The following is a 22,037-nucleotide window of genomic DNA, read 5'->3' as shown; positions in this document are numbered from 1 at the left end:
AATGGTACGACAATGGGCCTCAGGATCTTGTCACGGTATTTCTGTGCATTCAAATTGCCATCAATAAAAAGCATTTGTGTTTGTTGTTCGTAGCTTATTCCTACCCATACCATAAACCCACCGCCACCACGGGGCACTCTGTTCACAACGTTGACATCGACAAACCGTTCTCCCACACAACACCTTACACGTGGTCTGTGGTTGTGAGGCCGGTTGGACGTACTGCCAAATTCTCTAAAATGACGGAGGAGGCTCTGTGGCATTGTGTTGTATGACAAAACTGCACATTTTAGAGTGGCCTTTTATTGTCTCAAGCAGAAGGTGCACCTGTGTAATGACCATGCTGTTTAATCAACTTCTTGATATGCCACACCTGTCAGGTGGATAGATTATCTTAGCAAAGGAGAAATACTCATTATCAGAGATGTAAACAATTTTGAGCACAAAATTTGAGAGAAATAAGTGTTTTTGTTCGTATGGAATATTTCTGGGATGTTTTATTTCATGAAACATGGGACCAACAACACTTTATATGTTGCGTTTATATTTTTGTTCAGTGTAAATGGCAATTTATTTTTAAAAAGAAACTGAGAGCAACAATAGATATAGCAAATCTATTCTATGATCCCCAGCAGAGATGATCTCTATCTCAGAAATTCCCAGGTGCATCCTGTCGATGAAATCTGTAACCATGGTTTCTGAAGAGGTGGTTCAGGAGCTTGGATAAAATCCAAATCACTGTGCCGAATACAACAGGTGTAGACTTTACTGTTAAATGCTTACTTACGAGGCCTTTCCCAACAATGCAGAGTTAAAAAGTAAGAACATTTGCAAATCAAAATGGAACATTTTCATGAAATAAAAAATAATGAGGCTATATGCAAGGAGTACCGATACCGAGTCAATGTGCAGGGGTACTTAAGGTAGTTAAGGTAATACAGTATGTACATGTACTGTAGGTAGGGGTAAAAATGACTAGGCAAACTAGATAGATCACAAAAAGAGTAGTAGCAGCAGCGTATGTGGCGAGTGTGAAAGTGTGTACCATCAATATACAGCTGAAGTCGGAAGTTTACATACACTTAGGTTGGAGTCATTAAAACTTGTTTTTCAACCACTCCAAACATTTCTTGTTAACAAACTATAGTTTTGGCAAGTCGGTTAGGAGATCTACATTGTGCATGACACAAGTCATTTTTCCAACAATTGTTTACAGACAGATTATTTCACTTATAATTCACTGTATCACAAGCTGACTGTGCCTTTAAACAGCTTGGAAAATTCCAGAAAATAATGTCATGGCCTTAGAAGCTTCTGATAGGCTAATTTACATAATTTGAGTCAATTGGAGGTGTACCTGTGGATGTATTTCAAGGCCGACCTTCAAACTCATTGCCTCTTTGCTTGACATAATGGGAAAATCAAAAGAAATCAGCCAAGACCTCAGAAAAAAAAATTGTAGACCTCCACAAGTCTGGTTCATCCTTGGGAGCAATTTCCAAACGCCTGCAGGTACCACGTTCATCTGTACAAACAATAGTACACAAGTATAAACACCATGGGACCACGCAGCCGTCATACCGCTCAGGAAGGAGACCCGTTCTGTCTACTAGAGATGAACATAAACTCAGCAAAAAAAGAAACGTCCCCTTTTCAGGACCCTGTCTTTCAAAGTTAATTCGTAAATATCCAAATAACTTCACAGATCTTCATTGTAAAGGGTTAAACACTGTTTCCCATGCTTGTTCAATGAACCATTAACAATTAATGAACATGCACCTGTGGAACGGTCGTTAAGATACTAACAGTTTACAGACGGTAGGCAATTAAGGTCACAGTTATGAAAACTTAGGACACTAAAGAGGCCTTTCTACTGACTCTGAAAAACACCAAAAGAAAGATGCCCAGGGTCCCTGCTCATCTGCGTGAATGTGCGTTAGGCATGCTGCAAGGGGGCATGAGGACTGCAGATGTGGCCAGAGCAATACATTGCAATGTCCGTACTGTGAGATGCCTAAGACATCGCTACAGGGAGACAGGACGGACAGCTGATCATCCTCGCAGTGGCAGACCACTCAGTGGCAGACCACGTGTAAGAACACCTCCACAGGATCGGTACATCCGAACATCACACCTGCGGGACAGGTACAGCATGGCAACAACAACTGCCCGAGGTACACCAGGAACACACAATCCCTCCATCAGTGCTCAGACTGTTCGCAATAGGCTGAGAGAGGTTGGACTGAGGGCTTGTAGGTCTGTTGTAAGGCAGGTCCTCACCAGATATCACCGGCAACAACGGGCACAAACCCACCGTTGCTAGACCAGACAGGACTGGCAAAAAGTGCTCTTCACTGACGAGCCGCGGTTTTGTCTCACCAGGGGTGATGGTCGGATTCGCGTTTATCGTCAAAGGAATGAGGGTCCGTCATGGTCTGGGACGGTGTGTCACAGCATCATTGAATTGAGCTTGTTGTCATTGCAGGCAATCTCAACGCTGTGCGTTACAGGGAAGACATCCTCCTCCCTCATGTGGTACCCTTCCTGCAGGCTCATCCTGACATGACCCTCCAGCATGACAATGCCACCAGCCAAACTGCTCGTTCTGTGTGTGATTTCCTGCAAGACAGGAATGTCAGTGTTCTGTCATGGACAGCGAAGAGCCCGGATCTCAATCCCATTGAGCACATCTGAGACCTGTTGGATCAGAGGGTGAGGGCTAGGGCCATTCCTCCCAGAAATGTCCGAGAACTTGCAGGTGCCTTGGTGGAAGAGTGGGGTAACATCTCACAGCAAGAACTGGCAAATCTGGTGCAGTCCATGAGGAGGAGATGCACTACACTACTTAATGCAGCTGGTGGCCACACCAGATACTGACTGTTACTTTTGATTTTAACCCCCCCTTTTTTCAGGGACACATTATTCCCTTTCTGTTAGTCACATGTCTGTGGAACATGTTCCGTTTATGTCTCAGTTGTTGAATCTTGTTATGTTCATACAAATATTTACACATGTTAAGTTTGCTGAAAATAAACGCAGTTGACAGTGAGAGGAAGTTGCTTTTTTTGCTGAGTTTACTTTGGTGCAAAAAGTATAAATCAATCCCAGAACAACAGCAAAGGACCTTGTGAAGATGCTGGAGGAAACAGGTACAAAAGTATCTATATCCACAGTAAAACGAGTCCTATATCGACCTAACCTGAAAGGCCGCTCAGCAAGGAAGAAGCCACTGCTCCAAAAACGCCATAAAAAAGCCAGACTACGGTTTGCATCTGCACATGGGGATAAAGATCGTACTTTTTGGAGAAATGTCCTCTGGTCAGATGAAACAAAATAGAACTGTTTGGCCATAATGACCATCATTATGTTTGGAGGAAAAATGGGGAGGCTTGCAAGCTGAAGAACACCATCCCAACCATGAAGCTCGGAGGTGGCAGCATCATGTTGTGGGGGTGCTTTGCTGCAGGAGGGACTGGTGCACTTCACAAAATAGATGGCATCATGAGGAAAGAAAGTTATGTGAATATATTGAAGCAACATCTCAAGACATCAGCCAGGAAGTTAAAGCTTGGTCGCAAATGGGTCTTCCAAATGGACAATGACCCCAAGCATGCTTCCAAAGTTGTGGCAAAATGGTTTAAGGACAACAATGTCAAGGTATTGGAGTGGCCATTACAAAGCCCTGACCTCAAACCCATAGAAAATGTGTGGGCAGAACTTGAAAAGTGTGTGCGAGCAAGGAGGCCTACAAACCTGGCTCAGTTACACCAGCTCTGTCAGGAGGAATCGGCCAAAATTCACCCAACTTATTGTGGGAAGCTTGTGGAAGGCTACTTGAAACGTTTGACCCAAGTTAAACAATTTAAAGGCAATGTTACCAAATACTAATTGAGTGTATGTAAACTTCTGATCCACTGGGAATGTGTTGAAAGAAATAAAAGCTGAAATAAATCATTCTCTCTACAATTATTCTGACATTTCACATTCTTAAAATAAAGTGGTGATGCTAACTGACCTAAGACAGGGAATTTTTTACTAGGATTAAATGTCAGGAATTGTGAAAAACTGAGTTTAAATGTTTTTTGGTTAAGATGTATGTAAACTTCCGACTTCAACTGTACATGAGTTACACAACTAATTAATATAGACAATAGAATAGTGACATATACAAAAGTGACATGCATGATACATGATATAGTGGAAAATGTCCATCATACTAAAGTTTTTAGGATATGACCATTGTAGGAAATAATTTCCCCAATTCAGCAGTTTGGGGAGCTTTCAGGTCAGGACTTGGTACTGCAGCAGCCTTAGGAGTTGTCATCTCATGCTGAAGCTACCGGTAGTGAGTGTATTTCATTCAACTCAACCATGGCATCATTTCTAGACGTGTGCTTATGCCTACCAAGAAAAGGGAAAACAATTAGGCACCTGACTTCGTCATATTAACATAAAAAAATGTTACAGTAGCTAATAAATTGAGCAGCAATGGTTGCCAACTATCGTCTAGCAAGTTTGATAAGAATCTGTCACACTTTTCAATTGTTTAACCCAGCCTGTATTTAACGGACTGAAAATGAGAGCTTATTGTGCAGAGTGTGTTTGACAGTACCTTCCCTCTACGTCGAGGATGTTTTCCGGAAGACACACATTCAGGGTCTCGGGCAGCAGGAAGACCACACAGCCGCTGCCAATGGCGGTGGCGGCGAAGATAAGTGGGGGCGTGAACACCCAATAGTCCTCCAGCAGCATGACCATGGGGACCAGTGAGCCCCCCATACGCCCCATGAATGAGGTGTAACCTAAACCACACTGTCTGAAGGAGGAGGGGAGTGCAAAGTCCGTGTTACCACAGTCTATCCTGGGGTCTCATTAAGAAAAGTTGCCTACTTTCTTACTTACATTTCACAGTCAACTCTTAAAATGTGAGGAAACAAATGTATCCATAGTGGACAAAGTAGACTCTGTGAAGCAGAATTGGGAAACGCAGAAGACTAAGAATGACAAAAGTTCAGACGATTCAACCATCATCAAAGAAAGTAAGGTGATTTAGGAGTAGTGTGCATATGCATGTAAGTTATGGCGCTAGTTCCACAGTCGCACTTACCTGAGAACGGTGGGATAGAGCTCCGCTGTGTAGAGAAAAGCTGTAGTGAAAGCAACTTCTGAGAAGCCCTTCCCCACCACAGCTATGCAAGTGCGAACCAGGGCATTTTCTGGATGAAGAAACAAGAAGGATAGGATAAGAACAGGGGCGTCGTGATCTCCAAATCTGAGGGGCCACAAAGTATGTCAGGACGGCTGAGGGGTGTAAGTTGGGAGAATTTTGTATTTTTCAAACACCTGAAACAGCTTTTTCCAGCAATCTAGAGCGGCAATCATTATGCTTAATTCTATGTACAAAAATATATATTTTTTTTCTATATATCTAAGCATACGTCTTTTTTAAAGAAACGAAATATGCTTCTCTGCATCTCTGCAAAATTTGAGAGGCGCACCGCGATGCGGTGTGGAGCTTGATTTGGCCTGAGCATACCTCCGGAGGCTCCGCAAATTGCATCACACCCTCCATATGAAGCCTCCGACCACATTTACGGATCAAGCTTAAATTGCCTTTGACTTGATTGATAGCTTGAAATAACTTCTTGATAGCTAGTTATGAGGGATGTCCACATACTTTTGTAAATAGTGTATCTGGGTTAGCTAAAACCAACTTTACAAAATTGCTAGGTGGCTAGTAGTATTACATTTTAGTAAATTTGACTAAATCACTCACTCAAAATGTACCAAGTATAATCTATTAAATGTATAAATATTATTTACATATTAATGTTTATGTACATTAAGTAAGTATTCAGAGACTTGCAAAATGTAGATAACCTCTCTCAACAACAATTATACAGAGCAGGCCTGACACAAAATGTAGAAATAGTAGCTTACTTTGACAACAATTCAGTGAACGCAACAAGTATTAGAGAAGATACAAAACAGACCATTTTAAAAGGTACACAATTTCCCAATAAGATTTGTAGGACAAATTATTCATATTTCACACTGTCACATTAGTGTTTGCATTTAGCCTACAACATGACATGGAGTTTCTGGAAGCATGACCCCATCCTTTAAAGTAGCACAGAACGAGTAGGACACCCAAAGTAGGTTTCTACACATCTCCCACTCTTTGCCCTGCGTCCACTCCGGATGCACACCACTCCCTCTCTTGTGCCCTTTAAACTTCACCAGAGAGTGAACTGCTTTCAAATGATGAGTAACAACTCTGTCCACACCCCTCTGTGCCACACTGTTGGCTCCCCCCTTCCCTACCACTATAGCCATCACAAAGTGAATGCACAAGGGGCATTTTAAATGCCTTCAGGGACCAGCGCCTGCGGTTTATGGGAAGGGGCCTTTGCAGGTTCCCTCATACAATGTATGCATTTATGATGGCAATGTTGAGCATCCCCCAAAACACATACTTCCACCATTTCTGCCTGTGCGTCTAACATTCTATTAGCTCTTCAGTTGGTCAAGATGGTCAACTCTGCTCATTTTCTTGTTGTAATCCATTAAAGCTCTGGAACAGATATGTTTATTCTGCCTGAATTTGGACACTAGTTTTAGGATGTCCTTCCCTGAGCTGTTTGTGGACAGACAATCTCTTTTGACCCTCCACCAACACGCCATTACATTATCTGCAGACCATTTTACACTCTGACCTCTCTGGAGCTTTCCCTTCATAATGGCCTTGGGGAAGTTCTTACGATTGGGCCTTACTATGCCACAACAATCAGTACGGTGGATGCCCATGAGTGCTCCCTATGGGCATGACGCCTCTGGATAAAAGTCCCAGGATAAGAGAAGAGCTACTGTGATATGCATATATCAAGTAGAAGAGCAACTGAGTTTTAAACCATTGCATTGATATTCAATGTCACTGTTTAGTATTTTGTGAGTTGTTTTAATATGTCAGAAACTCTTCAATACAGGACCTGAATCACAAGATGAGTGTGCATAGAGTGTTTTTAATAACCTACCTGTGGGGATAGCGGTATTGAGAGCTATCAGCGCTCCCGTGATGATGAGAGACCACGCCTGGCCATTTCTTCGGCCAATGCGATCCAAGGCGAAGTAGGCCCCCACTTTGGCTGGGACTTCAATTGCGCCGTAGACAAAATGAGTGAGGTACATGTTCAGACCAAACCCTGTAATCTTAAAGCTGATCCCATAGTATGCGAACGACACAGCAAACCTTTTGGGAGGTAAATTTAGGTAAAAACATTACTTGCAGTTTCAGTGAGGGCTCAACATATATTATAATCAGTAATTGGGGAAACTTGAAATATGAGTAAGTGAAAGAAAGTATGCAAGGGAAACATTTTATGGGGCAGAATGTTTTAATTAAAACGTGTTGAAAGTGGAATCATGGAGATTGCAGGTCTAAACTGGACACAAATGTACATGCATGCCACAAACTATACACACACACACACACCTATTTCTCTTCACAGCAGTAAGTCCACTCTCGCCCTAGCTTAGGGGCAGGCAGACTCTATATCTCCAATCAAAGTTATGGGTGGAGTTGTGGAATCATAGACCTTTCAGGCCTAAACTGGAGACAAACACACTCATGCACAAACACACACACACATTTCTTCCCAAATACTCCACTCTCCCTAGCTTAGGGACAGGCAGCTTCGCTAATTGTCTGTCTCATCAAAAAGGTCAAGGGTGAAACATTTTTTCCTCATACCAGAATATTCCTGAGCAAATAGTGATTTTCCTGAGCTTGGGTGTCTTGACCAGATCCAAGTAGGAATAGTTCTTTTTGGCAACCTCAGAAACAGTTATCTTCCTCAAAGTCTAAGATAAGAACGAATCAGAATATAAAGTTCAGAGGGTAATGTTCAGATATATTTTATTAGTCAAGTTTCAGTAGAATAATTTTGGTCTGCATTTATTCTATAATGCTCAATAGGTAATAAGCAGAGCTTTGCAAAATATATATATATTTTTTAAACAATTGGACAAAATGTAAAACCTCCAAGATAAATTGTATTTTGTACAAAAGTTTTCATTCAACTGTCAGATGAATTTCAGGATTTATCCATTTGTTCTCAAACACATGTATTTTAAGACATGAGAAAATGATGGTGTTTCGTTTACATTTCATTCAATTATGTATTTACTGTGTCTTCAGAAAGTATTCATACTTATTCCACGTTTTGTTGTGTAACAGCATGATTTTAAAATGGATTAAATTGATATTTTTTCTCACCCATCTACACACAATGCTCCATAATGACAAAGTGAAAATATGTTTTTATACATTTTAGAAAATGTATTGAAAATGAAATACAGAAATATCTCATTTACATAAGTATTCATACCCCGGAGTCAATACTTTGTAGAAGCACCTTTGGCAGTGATTACAGCTGTGAGTCTTCCTAGGTAAGTCTCTAAGAGCTTTCCACACCTGGATTGTGGATTGACATTTTTTATTTTTTATTATTCAAGCTCTGTCAAGTTGGTTGCTGATCATTGCTAGATAACCATTTTCAGATCTTGCCATATATTTTATAGTAGATATAAGAAAAAACTAACTCGGCCACTCAGGAACATTCACTGTCTTCTTGGTAAGCAACTCCAGTGATATTTGGCCTTGTGTTTTCGGTTATTATCCAGCTGAAATGTAAATTCATCTCCCAATATCTGGTGGAAAACACACTGAACCAGGTTTTCCTCTAGGATTGTGTCTGTGCTTAGCTCTATTCCGTTTATTTTTTATCCTGAAAAACTCCCCAGTCCTTAACAATTACAAGCATACCAAAAAGATGATGCAGCCACCACTTTGCTTAAACATATGGAGAGTGGTAGTATGTAATGTGTTGTATTGGATTTACCCCAAACATGACACTTTCAGGACAAAAAGTGAATTACTTTGCCAGATTTTTTCCATCATTACTTTAGTGCCTTGTTGCAAACAAGATGCATGTTTTGGAATATTTGTATTCTGTACAGGCGTCCTTCTTTTCACTACAATGTTGTTGATCCATCCTCAGTTTTCTCCTATCACAGCCATTAAACTCTGTGACTGTTTTAAAACATTCCCAAACCAGAAACCGTGGATTGACTGCAGCATTCGGGTGAAACTGAAAGCGCGAACCACTGCTTTTAACCAGGGCAAGGTGACCGGAAACATGACCGAATACAAACAGTGTAGCTATTCTCTCCGCAAGGCAATCAAACTAGCTAAGTCCCAGTATAGAGACAAAATAGAGTCGCAATTCAACAGCTCAGACACAAGAGGTATGTGGCAGGGTCTACAGTCAATCACGGATTACAAAAAGAAAACCAGCCCCGTCGCGGACCAGGATGTCTTGCTCCCAGACAGGCTAAATAACTTTTTTGCACGCTTTGAGGACAATACAGTGCCACTGACACGGCCCGCTACCAAAACCTGCGGGCTCTCCTTCACTGCAGCCGAGGTGAGTAAAACATTTAAACGTGTTAAACCTCGCAAGGCTGCAGGTCCAGACGGCATTCCCAGCCGCGTCCTCAGAGCATGCGCAGACCAGCTGGCTGGTGTGTTTACGGACATATTCAATCAATCCTTATCCCAGTCTGCTGTCCCCACATGCTTCAAGAGGGCCACCATTGTTCCTGTTCCCAAGAAAGCTAAGGTAACTGAGCTAAACGACTACCGCCCCATAGCACTCACTTCCGTCATCATGAAGTGCTTTGAGAGACTAGTCAAGGACCATATCACCTCCACCCTACCGGACACCCTAGACCCACTCCAATTTGCTTACCGACCCAATAGGTCCACAGACGACGCAATCGCAACCACACTGCACACTGCCCTAACCCATCTGGACAAGAGGAATACCTACAGTGGGGAGAACAAGTATTTGATACACTGCCGATTTTGCAGGTTTTCCTACTTACAAAGCATGTAGAGGTCTGTCATTTTTATCATAGGTACACTTCAACTGTGAGAGACGGAATCTAAAACAAAAATCCAGAAAATCACATTGTATGATTTTTAAGTAATTAATTTGCATTTTATTGCATGACATAAGTATTTGATCACCTACCAACCAGTAAGAATTCCGGCTCTCACAGACCTGTTAGTTTTTCTTTAAGAAGCCCTCCTGTTCTCCACTCATTACCTGTATTAACTGCAGCTGTTTGAACTCGTTACCTGTATAAAAGACACCTGTTCACACACTCAATCAAACAGACTCCAACCTCTCCACAATGGCCAAGACCAGAGAGCTGTGTAAGGACATCAGGGATAAATTGTAGACCTGTACAAGGCTGGGATGGGCTACAGGACAATAGCCAAGCAGCTTGGTGAGAAGGCAACAACTGTTGGCACAATTATTAGAAAATGGAAGAAGTTCAAGATGACGGTCAATCACCCTCGGTCTGGGGCTCCATGCAAGATCTCACCTCGTGGGGCATCAATGATCATGAGGAATGTGAGGGATCAGCCCAGAACTACACGGCAGGACCTGGTCAATGACCTGAAGAGAGCTGGGACCACAGTCTCAAAGAAAACCATTAGTAACACACTACGCCGTCATGGATTAAAATCCTGCAGCGCACGCAAGGTCCCCCTGCTCAAGCCAGCGCATGTCCAGGCCCGTCTGAAGTTTGCCAATGACCATCTGGATGATCCAGAGGAGGAATGGGAGAAGGTCATGTGGTCTGATGAGACAAAAATAGAGCTTTTTGCTCTAAACTCCACTCGCCGTGTTTGGAGGAATAGAAGGATGAGTACAACCCCAAGAACACCATCCCAACCGTGAAGCATGGAGGTGGAAACATCATTCTTTGGGGATGCTTTTCTGCAAAGGGGACAGGACGACTGCACCGTATTGAGGGGAGGATGGATGGGGCCATGTATCGCGAGATCTTGACCAACAACCTCCTTCCCTCAGTAAGAGCATTGAAGATGGGTCGTGGCTGGGTCTTCCAGCATGACAACGACCCGAAACACACAGCCAGGGCAACTAAGGAGTGGCTCCGTAAGAAGCATCTCAAGGTCCTGGAGTGGCCTAGCCAGTCTCCAGACCTGAACCCAATAGAAAATCTTTGGAGGGAGCCGAAAGTCCGTATTGCCCAGCGACAGCCCCGAAACCTGAAGGATCTGGAGAAGGTCTGTATGGAGGAGTGGGCCAAAATCCCTGCTGCAGTGTGTGCAAACCTGGTCAAGAACTACAGGAAACGTATGATCTCTGTAATTGCAAACTAAGGTTTCTGTACCAAATATTCAGTTCTGCTTTTCTGATGTATCAAATACTTATGTCATGCAATAAAATGCAAATTAATTACTTAAAAATCATACAATGTGATTTTCTGGATTTTTGTTTTAGATTCCTTCTCTCACAGTTGAAGTGTACCTATGATACAAATTACAGACCTCTACATGCTTTGTAAGTAGGAAAACCTGCAAAATTGTCAGTGTATCAAATACTTGTTCTCCCCACTGTATGTGAGAATGCTGTTCATCGACTACAGCTCAGCATTTAACACCATAGTACCCTCCAAACTCGTCATCAAGCTCGAGACCCTGGGTCTCGACCCCGCCCTGTGCAACTGGGTCCTGGACTTCCTGACGGGCCGCCCCCAGGTGGTGAGGGTAGGTAACAACATCTCCACCCCGCTGATCCTCAACACTGGGGCCCCACAAGGGTGCGTTCTGAGCCCTCTCCTGTACTCCCTGTTCACCCACGACTGCGTGGCCATGCACGCCTCCAACTCAATCATCAAGTTTGCGGATGACACTACAGTGGTAGGCTTGATTACCAACAACGACGAGACGGCCTACAGGGAGGATGTGAGGGCCCTCGGAGTGTGGTGTCAGGAAAATAACCTCACACTCAACGTCAACAAAACAAAGGAGATGATTGTGGACTTCAGGAAACAGCAGAGGGAGCACCCCCCTATCCACATCGACGGGACAGTAGTGGAGAAGGTGGAACGTTTTAAGTTCCTCGGTGTACACATCACGGACAAACTGAATTGGTCCACCCACACAGACAGCGTTGTGAAGAAGGCGCAGCAGCGCCTCTTCAACCTCAGGAGGCTGAAGAAATTCGGCTTGTCACCAAAAGCACTCACAAACTTCTACAGATGCACAATCGAGAGCATCCTGTCGGGCTGTATCACCGCCTGGTACGGCAACTGCTCCGCCCACAACCTTAAGGCTCTCCAGAGGGTAGTGAGGTCTGCACAACGCATCACCGGGGGCAAACTACCTGCCCTCCAGGACACCTACACCACCCGATGTCACAGGAAGGCCATAAAGATCATCAAGGACAACAACCACCCAAGCCACTGCCTGTTCACCCCGCTATCATCCAGAAGGCGAGGTCAGTACAGGTGCATCAAAGCAGGGACCGAGAGACTGAAAAACAGCTTCTATCTCAAGGCCATCAGACTGTTAAACAGCCACCACTAACATTTAGCGGCCGCTGCCAACATACTGACTCAACTCCAGCCACTTTAATAATAGGAATTGATGGAAATTATGTAAAAATGTACCACTAGCCACTTTAAACAATGCCACTTAATATAATGTTTACATACCCTACATTACTCATCTCATATGTATATGTATATACTGTACTCTATATCATCTACTGCATCTTGCCATCTTTATGTAATACATGTATCACTAGCCACTTTAAACTATGCCACTTTATGTTTACATACCCTACATTACTCATCTCATATGTATATACTGTACTCTATACATCTACTGCATCTTGCCTATGCCGTTCTGTACCATCACTCATTCATATATCTTTATGTACATATTCTTTATCCCTTTACACTTGTTTGTATAAGGTAGTAGTTGTGGAATTGTTAGGTTAGATTACTTGTCGGTTATTACTGCATTGTCGGAACTAGAAGCACAAGCATTTCGCTACACTCGCATTAACATCTGCTAACCATGTGTATGTGACAAATAAAATTGGATTTGATTTGATTTGAAAGTCCCCATTGGCCTCATATTGAAATCCCTTAGTGGTTTCCTTCCTCTCTGGAGGAAGGACACCTGTATCTTTGTAGTGACTGGGTGTATTGATACACCATCCAAATTGTAATTTTTAACTTCACCATGCTCAAGGGGATATTTAATATCTGTTTAATTATTTTTTTTTTTTACACATCTACAATAGGTGCCCTTGTTTGGGATGCATTGGAAAAACTCCCTGGTCTTTGTGGTTGAATCTGTGTTTCACTGCTAGACTGAGGGACCTTACAAATAATTGTATGTGTGGGGTACAGAGACGAGGTAATCATTCAAAAATAATGTTAAACACTTATTGCAAACAGAGTGTGTCCATGCAACTTATTATGTGACTTGTTAAGCAAATTTTGCCATAACAAAAGGCTTGAATATCCTAGTTACTGACTCAAGAATTATGATATTTTAATATTCAGACTTTTTTAAATTCAGGCTGTAACACAAAAATGTTGGGAAAAATTCAAGGGGTTTGAATAGTTTCTGAAGGCAATGTATTTACATGTATTTTTTGATAGCACCCAGGGCTGGGGTCAATTTAAATCCCAGGCAATTCAGGAAGTGTACTGAAATTACAATTACAAATCCAATTCCCTTCAATGCTTTTCAATTCGAAAAATGTGGAATTGGAATTCAGAATTGATTGGAATTGAAATGGACCCCTACCCTGATAGCAGAACATTATTAAACTGAGAAGAAAGAGTCCCTAGTGTACACCTGGGTTCGTTGACTCACCTCAGTGTCTAGTTTTGCAGCGTAACCATACTTCCCATTCATTATGGCACACTGCACCAAATACTTCTTTGCCTCCTTAACTTTGCCTTTGGCCAGTAGCCATCTGGCAGACTCTGGTATCCACCTAAACGAAGAAAAAAAAATCTGGATGTTATATTTGTCATTATCCACTGTGGTAACAGGATAATATCTTGGACACAAAATCTGAGATTCAAACCATGAGCACATTGATTCATTAATGACCTTTAATAATAATAATGCACTTTAATCCTTCATCAATCACTGTACTGTTATTCGTTTTGTTTCATTCGTAACTCTACATTAGATGTACTGCATAACGCTAACAGGTGGGAACACATCATGCGTGCGTCTTCTTTTCCGTTGGCAACTTTCAAATGTATGTAGTTCTGTCCTTGAGCTGTTCTTGTCTATTGATGTTCTGTATTATGTCATTCTGTATTATGTTACATTTGAGCAAATGTATAAAACTAAAACTGAAATATCACATTTACATAAGTATTCAGACCATTTACTCAGTACTTTGTTGAAGCACCTGTGGCAGCGATTACAGCCTTAAGTCTTATTGGGTATGACGCTACAAGCTTGGCACACCTGTATTTGGGGAGTTTCTCCCATTTTCTCTGCAGATCCTTTCAAGCTCTGTCAGGTTGGATGGGGAGCGTTGCTGCACAGCTATCTTCAGGTCTCTCCAGAGATGTTCGATCGGGTTCGGGTTCTGGCTGGGCCACTCAAGGACATTCAGATACTTGACCTGACGCCACTCCTGCGTTGTCTTGGCTGTGTGCTTAGAGTCGTTGTCCTGTTGGAAGGTGAACCTTCGCCCCAGTCTGAGGTCCTGAGCACTCTGGAGCAGGTTTTCGTCAAGGATCTCTCTGTACTTTGCGCCATTCATCTTTCCCTCAACCTGACTGGTCTCCTAGTCCCTGCCGCAGAAAAATATCCCCACAGCATGATGCTGTCACCACCATGCTTCACCATAGGGATGGTGCCAGGTTTCCTCCAGACATGACAAATAGTTCAATCTTGGTTTCATCAGACCAGAGAATTTTGTTTATGATGGTCTGAGAGTCCTTTAGGTGCCTTTTTGCAAATTCCAAGCTGGCTGTCATGTGCCTTTTACGTCTGGCCACTCTACATTTAAGGCCTGATTAGTGGAGTGTTGCAGAGATGGTTGTCCTTCTGGAAAGTTCTCTCATCTCCACAGAGGAACTCTGGAGCTCTGTCAGAGTGACCATCGGGTTCTTGGTCACCTCCCTGACCAAGGCCCTTCTCCCCCGATTGCTCTGTTTGGCCGGGCAGCCAGCTCTAGGAAGAGTCTTGGTGGTTCCAAACTTCTTCCATTTAAGAATGATGGAAGCCACTGTGTTCTTGGGGACCTTCAACCCTGCAGACATTTTTTGTAACCTTCCCCAGATCTGTGCCTCAACACAATCCTGTCCCAGAGCTCTACGAACAATTCCTTTGACCTCATGGCTTGGTTTTTGCTCTGACATGCACTGTCAACTGTGGGATCTTATATAGACAGGTGTGTGCCTTTCCAAATAATGTCCAATCAATTCAATTTACCACAGGTGGACTCCCAAATTGTATAAACATATTTCAGTTTCTTGTTTGTAATACATTTGCAAAAATGTCTACAAATCTGTGTTCACTTTGTCATTATGGGGTATTGTGTGTAGATTGATGGGAAAAAATAATACATTTTAGAATAAGGCTGTAATGTAACAAAGTGTGGAACAGGGAAAGGGGGAAGAATACTTTCCGAATGCACTGTATGTCATGGCTATGATGTTATTGACTATGGGCTATTCAGGTCTTGCTCCAAAACCACTTCTATAGTATCACAGCAAAAATCTGTAAGATACTGTCCTTTCTTTTTTTAAATAGTCTGTTTAATGAGATTTTTGTGACATTTCAAGTGTAAAGATGGACAGATTACTCAATTAATTTCCTTCCCACATTTGTCAGAAATATACTGTCTTTTACAGGGTTGGACTTCATTCCATTTCAATTCAGGAAGTACACTGAAATTCAAGTTTACTTCCTGAATTGACTGAATTGAAATGGCATTGCCCCCAACCTGGAGTTTTTCTAGCCCCATCTTACCACCAGGAAATTATTGCAGCGATGCAGGGGGACGTCACCACCAGCATGAGATATCTCCAGTCTCGTATGAAGTATGCCAGGAGGGCCAGGAGCATGTTGCCCACACTCCAGCCCAGACTGATAATGGTCCCTGTGAAGGTGCGATGCTTAATGTCCGTCCACTCTATACCTGGAGGGAAAAACACAACTGCAACTTACCTCTGTGTACAGTAAATAGCATTTATGGGATAGGTTAAAAAATATATATTGTCAGGGTAGTCCTTTAGGACTGATTTTGGGCCCATTGCTTTAAAATGACTGTCTGGGATCTGGAAGTCTGTTCAATGGACATTTCAATTCTTGATGAAGCCTCAAACGGTCTTTCACTATCATAACCCAAAATATAACGTCTTATACCTTTATTGTTCTCAAACAAGAATGTAAACAAACCATGTATAGCTTTGTTTAAAACTATCATGTGGATGTCATGGACTGTAAGTCCTTGCATCTGGAGTGCTGTCTATAAATTTGAGAGGGGTTACATTTTTCCATTGGATGTTCAGTCCTTGCATCCATAGCTCTGTCTATAAATTTGAGAGGGGTTAAATTTCCCAGTGGATGTTCAGTCCTTGTATCCATAGCTCTGTCTATTAATTTGAGTGTGGCTGCATTGTTGTTGTTTGAACTACAAATTGCCCCTTTAATCAACACATATCATGTTATAGGAAACCCAGTGGGGGTTAAAGATCATAATAGTACTCAGGGCAAGAGTGGTAATGGTCATTCCCGTCAGTGCGACTCCACAGAGGGTCCTGGTCACGGCAAACATGACGTAAGAGACAGAGAAGGCGGACATGGTTCCAAACACGGCACTGGCCACGAAGGACACTAGGATCATGGGCTTCCGACCAAATCTGCAGCAGGAGAGAAAGGGGAAAGATTCAGAGTTCCTTCAGCGGTCTTCACTGTCTGAATGTCTGCCACAAAATACAGAAGTACAGCGATTTCTCTCTCCCAAAAATTATTTTAACCACTAGCCCTAACCCTGACCTTAATCCAAACGTTAACCTGACTAACTTGGTCATCGAATTCTGATGATATAGCAAATTGAGTCATTTGTAGCATCTAGTAAGTAAGGACATTCTCTTTTATTGTGACCATTAGTCTGCAGCTAATGTATGACTGTCTACTTCTATCGAGACCGTGTTAAGAAAGCAATGCCAATTTTCTTGTTTCATGTTGAGAAAAGACAACACAGTTTTGAAACATGGCCAAGCCTATGTTTTGTAAATTATGTTTGTATGCAAGATGCTGTGGTCAAGTGGTAACATGCATGTCCTGTAAATGTTGAATTTGGGAACATTAATATTGTCAAATATTTGTCACAGTTATTACCATAGAATAATTTGATTCTAATAGGATAAATAACATACTTATCTGAGAGGTATCCAAATATAACTGCACCGATTGTGACTCCAACGAAAAAGAAAGTAGCAACGGCCTGGTTTAATTTCTTACGGTCACACACCAAATCCCACTGTGAAAAAATAAAAAATAAACAGGTTCATAAATCAGAATTAACCCCCAGTTCCACCAGTTTTCCCACAAGCACCCCAAGGTGTCATAAAACAGCAAACAAGGCCTTTCACACCACAATGTGAAAATAAATGATCCAAGCCAGCACAGTTCGGTTTGGGTCAGCCATGTAGGGTAAAGACTTGGGCTGCAGTGTGACCGTATTACCGCCACACTGGCAGTCATGAGTCAAGACCGCATAAAATTCCATGTGGCAGTTGAGTCACGGTAATCTCCTCTTATGCACTCTGGACAGGCTTTGATAGTACCCAACTCACTAATGACCATGAAGTCCTAATGGCCTGGTACTCAGGGTTCCATTGTCCCTCTAACCACTCTGACATCAACGCAAATGGAATAGAAAATCACATCAAACACTTATCAGAAAAACAGTATCATGCTTTTAAAACTCACCTCACTGTGATGATCAATTTAAAGAAAGATGTTCAACAGCAGGTTGAAACTGAGTGTAAAACATGGTCGTTGTGGATGTTGTTTCAAAGCCTAACACAACAAAATGGACAGCTTTTTCTAAGATGATTATTCATTCAAAACACCTATACGAATATTGGAGCTTAAGCAATCGCATAGGCTTATGAGCTCAATCCCGAAGAAAACCCCCTGAATACATACAGTTGAAGTAGGAAGTTTACATACACCTTAGCCAAATACATTTAAACTCAGTTTTTCACAATTCCTGACATTTAATCCTAGTAAAAATTCCCTGTTTTAGGTTAGCTAGGATCACCACTATTTTAAGAATGTGAAATGTCAGAATAATAGTAGAGAGAATTATTTATTTCAGCTTGTATTTCTTTCATCATATTCCCAGTGGGTCAGAAGTTTACATACACTCAATTAGTATTTGGTAGCAGTGCCTTTAAATTGTTTAACTTGGGTCAAACGTTTCAGGTAGCCTTTCACAAGCTTCCCACAATAAGTTGGGTGAATTTTGGCCCATTCCTCCTGACAGAGCTGGTGTAACTGAGTCAGGTTTGTAGGCCTCCTTGCTCGCACACGCTTTTTTAGTTCTGCCCACAAATTTTCTATGGGATTGAGGTCAGGGCTTTGTAATGGCCACTCCAATATCTTGACTTTACCACAACTTTGGAAGTATGCTTGGGGTCATTGTCCATTTGGAAGACCCATTTGCGATCAAGCTTTAACTTCCTGACTGATGTCTTGAGCTGTTGCTTCAATATATCCACCTAATTTTCTTTCCTCGTGATGCCATCTATTTTGTGAAATGCACCAGTCCCTCCTACAGCAAAGCACCAAATCAAATCAAATCAAATTTTATTTGTCACATACACATGGTTAGCAGATGTTAACAACATGATGCTGTCACCCCCTTGCTTCACGTTTGGGATGGTGTTCTTCAGCTTGTAAGCCTCTCCCTTTTTCCTCCAAACATAACGATGGTCATTATGGCCAAACAGTTCTATTTTTGTTTCATCAGACCAGAGGACATTTCTCAAAAAAGTTCGATTTCTCCAAAAAGTTCGATCTTTGCCCCCATGTGCAGTTGCAAATCGTAGTCTGGCTTTTTTATGGCGGTTTTGGAGCAGTGGCTTCTTCCTTGCTGAGCGGCCTTTCAGGTTATGTCGATATAGGACTTGTTTTACTGTGGATATAGATACTTTTGTACCTGTTTCCTCCTGCATCTTCACAAGGTCCTTTGCTGTTGTTCTGGGATTGATTTGCACTTTTTGCACCCCAGCACGTTCTTCTCTAGGAGACAGAACGCGTCTCCTTCCTTAGCGGTATGACGGCTGTGTGGTCCCATAATGTTTATACTTGCGTACTGTTGTTTGTACAGAGAGCGTGGTACCTTCAGGCGTTTGGAAATTGCTCCCAAGGCTGAACCAGACAACCAGGTCTACAATTTTTTTCTGAGGTCTTGGCTGATTTATTTCGATTTTCCCATGATCTCAAGCAAAGAGGTACTGAGTTTGAAGGTAGGCCTTGAAATATATCCACAGGTACACCTCCAATTGACTCAAATGATGTCAATTAGTCTATCAGAAGCTTCTAAGGCCATGACATCATTTTCTGGAATTTTCCAAGCTGTTTAAAGGCACAGTCAACTTAGTGTATGTAAACTTCTGACCAACTGGAATTGTGATACAGTGAATTATAAGTGAAATAATCCGTCTGTAAACAATTGTTGGAAAAATTACTTATGTCGTGCACAAAGTAAATGTCCTAACCGACTTGTCAAAACTATAGTTTGTTAACAAGAAATTTGTGGAGTGGTTGAAAAACGAGTTTTAATGACTCCAACCTGAGTGTAAACTTCCGACTTCCGCATATTACGGATGGCAGAAGAACAGATTTTCTAAAGACGTATTTTTGGTAATTCCCAGCTGCACATGATGATGGAGCACATGATGACTGGGAGTGTGACAAAGTCATAGGTCACATGTTATTTGGATAGACAACAACAGATCTGTTGATGCTCAATCTATCACCCTATCAACTCATCAACTGCATCTCTGTTGATATGCAACAGCTTGCTCACGTGAAGGCTTTGGTTGGGGCTACAATTTAGGATTAGGGTAAAGGGGGATACTTAGTTAGTTGTACAACTGAATGCGTTCAACTGAAATGTGTCTTCCGCATTTAACCCAACCCCTCTGAATCAGAGAGGTGTGGGGCGCTGCCTTAATCGACATCCACGTCATCGGCGCCCGGGGAAGGTTAGTGGATAGTTAGTTGAATAATTGTTGAGAGTTAATGGAACACCTATAACCTATATAACCATATATTGCAACATCACAAACACCTCATTACCACAAACCACCACATCATCATACAATTCATCGAAGATGGGTAAAGCCATAACAAATGAAAACCAATGGAATGGATAAAAAAAATATTTTACCAGGTAAATTGACTGTGAACACATTCTCATTTACAGCAACGAGCTGGGGAATAGTTACAGGGGATGAATGAGACAATTGTAAACTGGGGATGATTAGGTGACCATGATGGTATGAGAGCCAGATTGGGAATTTAGCCAGGACACCAGGGTTAACATCCCTAATCTTACAATAAGTGCCATGGACTCTTTTAGTGACCACAGAGAGTCAGGAGACCTGTTTAACATCCCAGCCAAAAGACAGCACCCCAACATTGCCCTGGGGAATTGGGATATTTTTTTTATAGCAGAGGAAAGAGTGCCTCCTACGGGGCCTCCAACACAACTTCCAGCAGCATCTGGTCTCCCATCCAGGGACTGACCAGGACCAACCCTGTGTAGCTTCAGAAACAAGCCAGCAGTGAGATGCAGGATGGTATGCTGCTGGCCTACTGTACACTGTGTTACATATGCTGTGGTTATGAATCTGATTGGCCATCTCTTGGTAAAATATGCATGTATAAAAAATTACAATGGCAGTGCTATTTATAGCTACACAAGCTAACCACCATTCTATCAAATATTCAGTTGGAGTTACTGTAGTCATGGAAACAAATGATATTGGGGAAGTTTTACAGTTTGATCATTTTTTTCTTCTGATTGACAGAAACTACAAACAGGGTAACAATTAACATGAACTGCATGTTCACGAAGCATACATTAGACATCTATAAGCACATTAACATGACATTACATCTACATAAGGCATCAAACCCATCGGTACAAGTGTTCTGGAGGTAGGAGCTTAGACTGCTAGACCACCATTGTGGGCAACAGTGTTAATTTTTTTAATTTTACCTTTTTTTTTTGAACTATGTAGAACAAGGGGAGGAACGATAGATTTTTACCTTGTCAGCTCGGGGATTCGATCTTGCAACCTTTCGGTTACTAGTCCAACACTAACCACTAGGCTACCCTGCCGCCCCGTTAATAATGACATTACCTGGGTGGCAGTGGTGGATGTGAACTGGGAACGGTCGTACACCCAGCCGTCCTGGCACGGCACCGACATGGACACATTGGTGTAGTTGGAGTGGCCAAGGTCAAGGGTCACCAGAGTGGCAAAGGCCCTGCAGGAGCTGAAGGAGCCGTCGGCTTCACGAGGGACCCTGAGGGCCAACGTCATGGGGTCGGCCAGGGTTTGGGGTCCATCTCCATGGATCCCGAGGGCGCAGTGGTGCGGAGGCACACCCGAGATGAAGTTGTGCAGGAGAAAGTGGAGGGGGAGAATGACCCTGGGCAAGCAGAGCAAGTGGAGCATGAGGAACTGAAACTTGGAGAAGCCACCCACCTCGTCCAACACCTCCTCGAACCTCATCACGAGAGTGTATGAGTGTGCGTGTGTGTAAAGTCAGACAACACAGGCCTCCTTTTTCCTTCTTCCCTCTCTGTCTTCTCTCCCCCAGGAATAGGAGTCTCTCAATGTGGAGTACCCAACAGAGGGAGGGAGGGTCTTATTCAGTGTAAGTGTGCAAATTGAGGCACACCATAGGCCTTGCTTCTGATTCCCACACTGTCTGTGGATAATCCCAATATAGTACACTACTCATCGTAGTATTTCATAGCGCTAGCTTCTGTCGTACGCCTGTTGAACTGTGAGACACACAAACACTCCTTTGTGTAAAATGGTATGCGTGAAATAGTACTCACAGGGATCCTCTTCAC

At 42.5% G+C, this 22,037-nt stretch overlaps 1 protein-coding gene across 1 annotated transcript; it reads right to left on the bottom strand.

Moving 5' to 3' along the window:
* Positions 1-465: 465 nt before the first annotated feature.
* slc22a7a (solute carrier family 22 member 7a) lies at positions 466-21,770 on the bottom strand. The gene is made up of 10 exons (XM_071388241.1): positions 21,316-21,770; positions 17,311-17,414; positions 16,637-16,791; positions 15,899-16,067; positions 13,772-13,895; positions 7,751-7,860; positions 7,035-7,249; positions 5,108-5,216; positions 4,613-4,816; positions 466-4,401 (listed from the first exon to the last, which is right to left on the bottom strand). The coding sequence occupies exons 1-10, from the start codon at positions 21,688-21,690 to the stop codon at positions 4,326-4,328; spliced, it is 1,641 nt and encodes a 546-aa protein (XP_071244342.1). The 5' UTR covers positions 21,691-21,770; the 3' UTR covers positions 466-4,325.
* Positions 21,771-22,037: the final 267 nt, after the last annotated feature.

Source organism: Salvelinus alpinus, chromosome 2, assembly GCF_045679555.1.
Source record: "Salvelinus alpinus chromosome 2, SLU_Salpinus.1, whole genome shotgun sequence".
Classification (NCBI taxonomy): Eukaryota; Metazoa; Chordata; class Actinopteri; order Salmoniformes; family Salmonidae; genus Salvelinus; species Salvelinus alpinus.
The sequence above is the reverse complement of the archived record's forward strand: the minus strand, read 5'-3'. Positions and strand labels throughout refer to the sequence as shown.

Excerpts from the sequence above, each read along its gene's own strand:
- slc22a7a (XM_071388241.1), bottom strand. The coding sequence starts at position 21,690 with ATGAGGTTCGAGGAGGTGTTGGACGAGGTGGGTGGCTTCTCCAAGTTT. Across the intron at positions 16,792-17,310 it reads TTTGGATACCTCTCAGATAA|ATTTGGTCGGAAGCCCATGA; the intron begins GTATGTTATTTA and ends CTCCTGCTGCAG. Across the intron at positions 13,896-15,898 it reads GCTGCAATAATTTCCTGGTG|GTGGATACCAGAGTCTGCCA; the intron begins GTAAGATGGGGC and ends TTCTTCGTTTAG.